This window comes from Arthrobotrys flagrans (genome assembly GCF_004000055.1).
Source record: "Arthrobotrys flagrans strain CBS H-5679 chromosome Unknown unitig_3, whole genome shotgun sequence".
Classification (NCBI taxonomy): domain Eukaryota; kingdom Fungi; phylum Ascomycota; class Orbiliomycetes; order Orbiliales; family Orbiliaceae; genus Arthrobotrys; species Arthrobotrys flagrans.
Genome location: NW_027137547.1, coordinates 5,770,531 through 5,778,985, shown reverse-complemented (window position 1 = coordinate 5,778,985; position 8,455 = coordinate 5,770,531). Strand labels below are relative to the sequence as shown.

Below are 8,455 nucleotides of genomic sequence, written 5' to 3'. Positions count from 1 at the left end.
AACCAACCACAGCAAACGTAGGAACATACCATCTACCCCAAGCCGGAATCCCAGAACCCGCTCGATCTGAGAAATCTTTTCCAACTTTTTTATTCTTTTTATGAGGATTTTTATATACATGCTGAACGGGTTGCGGATGAGTATATTTCTTTTCGATGGGATATGGGGAGGGAGAGGGATGTTGGTGGATTTTCTGATTTAGGTATGCATTGTTATCTCTTCTGTTTTTATATGGCTTCTTAGAGCACTTTTGGAGTTCGAGACTGATGGCGGTGCCAGGAGAAAAACGCCTCTTTACGCTTTATCATAACTCCGTCGCCCCTTCGATCCCAATAGTAATAACCCCAGAAGTCGATACCCCCACCGCAACCCCTACCGCAACCCCAGATACCATAAATAACAACAAGAACAGCTTCAACAACAACCAAGTTCCAAACATGAAAAACTACTACATCCCCGTCACCCGCAAAACCTCACAAGCCTCGAACCCAATCGAATGCACCATAAACTCTACCACCGCCGTCGAAAACCTGCTTACCGAAGAAGACTGTAACGAAATTACTTCTTTCACCGAAGGTCTAAAAGACTTTATGGGTGATGGAAGAAGAACGCCTGCTTTTGGATCTACTGATAATTCAGATAGTGGTGGGAGTAGACAGGGTATGGAGTTACCTTCCTTATCTACCCTTTTTCGATCTTAGCTAGTAGCAAGTGGATAATTCACAAGGGGTGGATGACGGAAGTGGGACTAGTAGTAATTTAATACGATCTAGACTACAGGCTGTGGCTACTAGTAACCCACTATTAAGTATCCAAGGAGTAAAGGAAGTCTACCATTTTGAGTGGAACCAAAGGGACCTGGATTAGTAGGGTTGAAGGAAGGGGAAAGGAAACGGGAGAGTTTGGTTTTACCAGGAATCATGAGTACTAGGAGCGGGAGCATTCCTTCTATTGTCGGTGGGAATACTAACCCTAGTATTGGGGATTGGGATAAACGGAGGACTCTAAGAGGATATCAAAACATACCTAGCGCTAATACTTTATTACTGAATATCAAAGGCAACAACGAGAGGCAGGTGCAGGCAAATACTAATAACGGCATGAAAATGCTACCGCCGAAAGAGGTGGGGGATGATGACGCTGTAGCTGAGACACCAGAGTTTCCAACTACTAGGAAACCGGCGGTGAAGAGGGTCACCGATGGATATGTACATCACAATTGACAGTTTAGGGTTTCGAGTTGTAATTGATAGATCGAGTAGATAACTGAAAAGAGTGGAATTGCTGGGTTAAATGCGGGTGAGTGCGGGAATTCGAGTTTGAAAGGAGGGTGGGTATGCGGATATGGGGGATTTACCAGAGGGGTTTAAGAGAAGACTTAGAAATTAGGGGAGGATTCCTCCTTCTCCGAGAGGGAGTATTCCAGGAACTCCAAAGGGACTACAGAAGACTATAAATACCAGAACTCGAGGTAATGGAGTACGGATATCACAACCAAATCCCTTGGAACTCGAACACCTTCTCTACAAAAGAGTAAAGCGGGGAGTCCGGGTACCAATACCCCCGCCCTAGAACACCGTTACCAACATCATCTGGATTGAAGAATAAGGGGAGGAGGTCACCGTCCCCGCCCGCTCTTGTTACTACAGACGTTAATATAAAGGCTGGGAGCGGGGCTAATAATGGGAAAAGGAAGGTTAGAGAGAAGGTGGAAGTTGTGGATTATAAGAAGATTATAGAGGATAGGAAGAAGAAGAGCACTATTCCTAGCTTTAGGAGCTTGAAGGACTCTGTGAAGTGGTTGAAGGAGAACAGATCAGGGGATTGGAATGCAGTTGGAGAGGGTAGAAAGTTGGCGGCGGCTACGAGAGCTGTGGTCAACCCTGGGAACAAGGTAAATCAATCTCGTGGCTTTAAGTAGAGGTATCCAGCAATTAGGCTTAGAATCAAGGCATAAGGATACATAAACAACCAATTGAGTCCACAGGTATACAGGTTCACGGTTTATGTAGAATACGAGATTAGAAGGTATCTAGAAATGCCACATGCTTTAGAGTCAATATCAGTTTCAACAAACTATTTGTATACTTGGCCTCATTTGACTTCGTAGAGTCTAGATACGAGACCAGCCTCGTTCTAGTATCTAAGCCAGGTCCGTTCCTTGATATCAGCTAAACTCAAAGACACAACCTCAGGCGTGTAAAATCGACTCTGATATCTATGTGGAGCGTATTATTTAACATCCGCCCGAGATTCGGATGGTTAAACTAACAACAATTTAAAATCAAGTAAGCTCTGAGTACAGGTCGCGGAAGGCAGTTCGGATTTATTTAAGAAGATGAATAGTTGTCGACAAGCTTATACTGCAGTGATCCAGCAAATTCGAGGCTGGTTGCCACCTAGAGAATCGCCTTTTTAGGGGCATAATTCTTTCACCCTAGACTTCGATAGTTTGGCCCCGAGACCGTAGTTTTGTATCCCTCGAGCCTTCATAGCAAAATATAACACGAAACGTGTTCTAAGATGAGTTTTTCTTCCGTCGGTGAGTATTGCTCTATCGGTTCCTAAACTATTGCATGGCCGGAAAGCCCGATATCAGGGTAGAAGATCATTGGAGGCGAAGTTAATATATCCACTTCGACAAGCCTGGTACTGATACGAAGAAGAGGCATCCAATTAGGCTGCGGATCAACTATATCCAAAGGAGGTGGAGTGGGTATGGGGATGCAGTATGGCAGGACAGTTTCGGACGAATCAAACGAAAGTAGAGGCTTGCATGGTCTGTTGCCGTAGTTGCACCCGCTTGCTAGGGTCGATGATCGTAAGAGACAGGCCTGATGAGGTGTATGTATCCTGTCTGCATGATAAAACTGTGGATTTCGTCTCGGATCAATGAAAATATAGGCCGATAGCCTATGAGGGTGCGTTTATAGTGTAGGAGCTCATCATGATTTGCGGCCTGCATGTTTGATTTGGCGATAATGCGATATCTCCTGCATTTGCATTCGGTATGAACTCTATTCGGGTGAGATTGTTTGAAGGAAGCCAAAGAGTAGAAGGCTGTCTCTGATAGGGATGTTATCGGGTATAAAGAGAGGTTGAAGGGTTGGTTTCAGGAGCACCGAAGGAGAGGAGCTTTAGCTATAGTCTCGTGGGTTGATATGGTGGGCATCGTTCAGCGCTGTAATACTTTGTCGGTCGGTAGACGCGTGCGATCGAAAACTCAAACACCAAACCACTCCATCTACTACCACCAACGATGCTCAGAGATAACCATCTCCACTTCCATTGACAGCGTTCGGCAAAAAGGACCGGAAGTAATGGAAAGCTTCATTTTATTGGAGTTAAGAAATGGTATAAGCCGCTGACCTGTTCCGAAGTTGGGAAATAAGGAATTAGGCTAAGCTGACAGAAACCTCGGTGAATCTAGGGGCCTCTATCAATTCTCTATTTAGGAGCCTGATAACCCCGGGATGAACCCTAAAATGACGCTATAGACGTCAAATACCGGGAAATTACTGCCCCGGCCCACTACCTTGGGGCTAAAGCTGGCTCAAATCTAGGGCAAGGGAATGAAAACTGTCGCTGATGAAGGTGAAAATGAAACAAATGACCTTTTCGTATTGTACTGAATGCACATTTGTAGCCGCTAGCGCCTATGACCGGGACTATACTAGATGCATAAAAGAAGCGGCGGGGGAAAAATATGAGTTTCAAGCATTGGTGATTTCGTCGGAAGGTTGGCTCTCTTCTGACGCTGACTGTCTAAGCAGTTGAACACCAAACCAAAGCATATATAACGGTTATTAGGCAAGTGGCTTCTGATTTCCACCAAATATTGATACTCCGAAGTGCTTTGAAGTGCTCCCACTCTCTCTTCAAATATAGTCCAGCGAAACGCACGCGCTAGGCTGATAGGAGGTGGGAAATAAGGTTGAGTCGAGATGAGAGATGTTGCGAACAACCCAAGAGCATGGACGGGTCTAATTTGATAAACTACAGGATAGACCCTTGAGGTGCTGAGCCAGGTTAGTGACCTAACCATGGTGTTGAAAACTCCGGTCGTGGGCCACAAACCCCAATCCCAAGGACAATCTAGCATCTACAAGAGTACGGCTATCGACGGCACCCTCCAGATGAACGTACAGTTACATTGGAGACGAATAGAGATTGGCCTGAAATATATCACTCGTGAGCCACAGAGCTAGTTCGATTAGCCGCTTTTGCATGCTAATTCCGCCGCGAAGACGACAATCAGATACTGAAAACCAAGGTTCAGGTACCTTCCTTGGGGGCGTATGAGCGACTGCCGATTGGACCTTGAAGATTCCACTTTCCCTTGAACCACCCATATAGACAACTCGCAACCTTGCCAATGCGTGAGACACGCACCCTAGTGGCTCGTTCTCCGCTCCACCCTGTTGTTCTCATGTATCGGATGGGGGCTTCTTGTCTAATCGAGTTAGACTGATCCGAGAGATGAAAGACGCGAAGGTCATTAGCAGCTGCGTCGTTTTCCGGTTTATCGGCTGTGTTTGCTGTTACGAGCCATGTATACTGGATCAATGGAACCGAACAATGACGGTTGCAATTAGATTTTGAGGTGAAACCACAAAAATGCAACAGGCGGCTCACAACCACGACTCCGAACCAAGAACTCGAATTAGCCACCACTACGCTGAGGGGAACCGAAGGGTGATGCATAGGCTCAGGTTGATCATGCAGGAATTCGCACCCCGTTCTACAGCAACCTCAGACACAGACCAAAAGCGAGCCACCTAGTCGCACCAGTTTTAAAACTAGCCTGGAACCCTGTTCCCGTTTCCCCAAAGCGGGCGGAGGCTGGTTGTACAATGTATCACATTCAGCATTGCTCCGGGTGGCCAATAAACCGGGCTGGATAGGCGAGCTTGCTATCTTGCCGACCTTGCCTAAACAAATGTTCGACCCTTTAAAGCGGGGTCGCTGCCCGACCAATTCGAAAGTTGGTGCCTTTCTGTTCTCACATTATACAAGGCCTCTTCCCTTTACAAAGTATGGCAAGCAACCTGGAACCGCGCAGGCTCGCAAAGCTCGATAGTGCCTATTACGGCATAGGCGCACGTCCCTCCTTTTCCGTTGGAAAGACCATGGAAACCCCCTTCTTGGTCCTTTTTCGTCTAATATTCCGCTGAAGCGATCCTACCGACGGCCATCTCCTTGCGAACGCGTTTCATGGTACATATAGGCCCGAAGACGTGGCCTCGGAATCTCCTGAACCTCCGTCGATGGAACGACATTGCTGCGGACTGTGCTTATTCAAACTCATTTCCGAAAGTTTGACCTGCTTCACTAGTTCTCGCACTAGTACTTTGTGGTCTAGATATTTGGGAACGTGTCTTATCGGACGGCCTTGGGTAAGCCAGGACAACGCAACCCAAGGAAGATATCGATCGCGATGTTTTCAGGCTTGCTAATTTGCGGAGCATTCTTTCTCTAAGGCGGTCTAGTATCCTAAAGTCAGTAATGTTTGACTATGGCCGTCTCTGGGAAATAAGGCCACCAACAGTTCGAAGGCCGCCCTAGGCTTGAGCCTAGCCCAGCCGGATATGATACCCCACTTTCGGGCGCCTTCTTCTTCAAATTGTCACCCGTCGAGCCATATATAATGGCATGCGCGTCCAGATACGTAGCATACCCGTCCGCTTGGTCCTCAAACGGGATGAATTGAAAGATGGAATTTGGGGAAGCCACCTGAAGAATAAATTTGAGAAACTACTGGGGCAATTTCTATGGATGTTGGGTGCCGAGAAGCGGTCTGGGGACCAGCTGTTGGATGGGGCAGATGAGTTGGAGTTGAGGGGGAGAGTTTACGCCTAATACATGAATGGATATCCGCTTCCAATCCGAAATCGACAGCGGCTACCGTCGCCCAACCCTTGCGACTTGATGTCTCAGTCGAGCTCTGTGCGGCGTGCCAACTGTCTCAAGACCCTCGAATCACGATAACTTATCGACAGCTTCCCAATTCCAGGATAGCAGTTCCCGATGCCGTATCTTCACAGATTGCATTGCATTACCGGCTCCACTTCCGCGCCCGGCTAAACAGGCTCAAAGCTCAAAAAGAAAACCCAAAATGATGCACTTCATTACTCGAAGCTATATATAAAAATGCTGGCTCTGACCAATCCAATGCAAGGCGAAAACACAACGCAAATGCAAGCTAAGCACCAGGCCGCTTGAGCTCGTCCAGCAAGAGAATTGAACTATCCCTAGCAGCAAAGATTATTTGGCGCCGTAGCCGGACAAATAATTATAACATGGAGCTACTAGTGTTATCGGTTCGACCAATTCCCCGCCTGTTTTACCACCATCCATTCTTTGGCCTTTTCCAGCGCAGAGGCCTTCATCGCCTCCTTTGAAGTACCATTCCCATGGACCCGCCAGTAATGGTCTACAAAATTATCTCTTCTAGGGAACCGCTTCCCCCTGTCCGGGCACCGCTCGTGTCGGCATTCTATATATTGACCGTCGTCGCCATGCTTTGATCGGCCATGTCGTTCTAAGTCGTTAAGAGTTGTGAAGCCGTTCCCTTAAGCTCGTTAACCGCAACGTTATGGCCTACAATACCGGCGGGACAGCGCACTTACCTGGAGTGCTTCTTTCACACTCTTCGATTGTACAGAGGTACTTCTTTTCAGGCCGCGGACGGTCGTGGCTTAGCCACGTCATCAGTGCATGATCGTAAGCGTTCCAAAGTCGGGTGTATATACCTACCCCGGGCTTTGAACTTCATCGGTCCCATGATGGTGGCTCTGCGGATAAGCACCCGCAGCGTCCTGCCCATGATATTCAAATTCGCCTTGCCCATGTCCTTCGCCACCGGCGGGTTGTTGCTGTTGATTTCCATAGTATTGGGGGGTCGGGTGCGACGAGGAGGAGCTCCCATACCCCTGGTATCCCGCTTGTCTATACCCGCCATAGTTTGCGATGGACGTCCCTGGAGGAAGTATAGTCGGTGATGAGGCCTCATATTGCAGTTGGGGGTCTATAACTGTCGAGCCTAGACCAGTTCCTGGTTAACATAGCTCCCGCTCTGGACCGGACACATGTCCCATACCCGCAAGCTGTGGATCTTCGTAATGTTGGCCACCTTCTGAAATCCAATATTCTCCCCCTTGGGCGTCCTGGTAGCTACGATTCCTGTGAGACCGGGGGGTTCGTATTGGTTCGCTTGGTCTTGGAGATACCTAGGATCCATTTGTTATTCGATTATGAGTGTGGTTGATTTTGATGATGGTTGAACTAATTTATCGGTTTGTTATTTTGTGTGGCTTCCGGAAAGGCTTTATAATGCGGGTTAGAGTGGGAGACCTTTATATCTGCATCCGCCCCTCCTTGAATACAGTCTATTCGGCATAAAACACGCAGGGCTTAAAGGGTCTGCTTGGGCCGGGAGCCCCCCACTTGCACCTGCTTCGACAAAAACACCCGATCTCTAACCCCAATATACAGTGGGCTGTATAGGATGGCCTTGCTGCACACCATTAACGCTATCTTAGCCTCCTCAATCATATATACCAGCTGCCTGGACGGCCCCAAGTTGCCTGCAAATCAGCTCACTGTGTCTTGAAAGGGTAGACCCGGGGCGGGAGTTGGCGCTCTGCAACTTGGGCCAGGATGCAAGTTCGGTCCGCTCCAAACCTAATTGCTCGCCATCACCCGAGCTAGGTTCTGCGCAGCTAGCTTGATCAGGCCTAAGTTCACATCACAATCGGACACAATCATTTGATTCGCAGCATGGGAGCGCAATACTTACACTCACACTCGTCTGATCTTTGAATTAGTTTGGAAAGCACACCACGGACGGGGTTAGTTCCAATTTTCATAGCCTAACTTGCTACATTGCTAACGAGACACATGGCAAGAGATTAGGTAGCAAACACAGTGCCCGCATATTCATTAAGCGGGGCACTAAAGTCACCACTAGCGCTTCTCAATTACAGAAAAAAGCATGTATACCCAGCTATGTTCTTGTTACATATCGGACAAGGCGGGGAAGGTGGGAAGACAGCCTGCTGCAGTTCCGCCACTATGCTTGTTCCAAAGGGTCAGTTCGAACCTCGCTGGCCATCAACAGGCCCCGGAAACTAGCATTGCCAAGCTTCGACTTAATAACGGCATTGAGGACAGCCAGGTCGCGTTTTCTTCACACCAAATAAGCCTATGGATGTTTGCTTATTCGCAAGCTTGGGGAAGGACGCTGCGGATCCTTTAAAGACTGTGGCGCGAGTCAAAGTGGATGGGCTAAATAGCTTGATTATAACAAAGCTGTGCCAACCACCGGCAGCCCAGCGTTTAGCCCACAAACATAAGAGGAGGTCGCCGAAACTTTCACATCGTTAAGCACCAGAAATATCATATTGATGGGCAAACAGAGTTTGGGCTTTATTACTCGAAGGAGGGGAGGAACCTA

At 47.9% G+C, this 8,455-nt stretch overlaps 2 protein-coding genes across 3 annotated transcripts; one reads left to right on the top strand and one right to left on the bottom strand.

The window, feature by feature from the left end:
- Positions 1–266: 266 nt before the first annotated feature.
- On the top strand, positions 267–1,921 carry DFL_003044 (uncharacterized protein; the record flags this gene model as incomplete). Its single annotated transcript, XM_067631920.1, has 4 exons — positions 267–660; positions 1,060–1,208; positions 1,383–1,471; positions 1,540–1,921. The coding sequence occupies 4 exons, from the start codon at positions 267–269 to the stop codon at positions 1,919–1,921; spliced, it is 1,014 nt and encodes a 337-aa protein (XP_067494418.1).
- Positions 1,922–6,314: 4,393 nt separating this feature from the next.
- Positions 6,315–7,240, bottom strand: DFL_003043 (uncharacterized protein; the record flags this gene model as incomplete). 2 transcript variants are annotated; one of them, XM_067631919.1, is made up of 6 exons in its annotated part: positions 6,315–6,571; positions 6,630–6,697; positions 6,753–6,875; positions 6,931–7,042; positions 7,100–7,173; positions 7,230–7,240. In XM_067631919.1, the coding sequence occupies 6 exons, from the start codon at positions 7,238–7,240 to the stop codon at positions 6,315–6,317; spliced, it is 645 nt and encodes a 214-aa protein (XP_067494417.1). The 2 variants fall into 2 exon arrangements, with proteins under 2 accessions (XP_067494417.1, XP_067494416.1); XM_067631918.1 differs by having other exon boundaries at positions 6,757–7,042.
- Between the last annotated feature and the right edge of the window lie 1,215 nt (positions 7,241–8,455).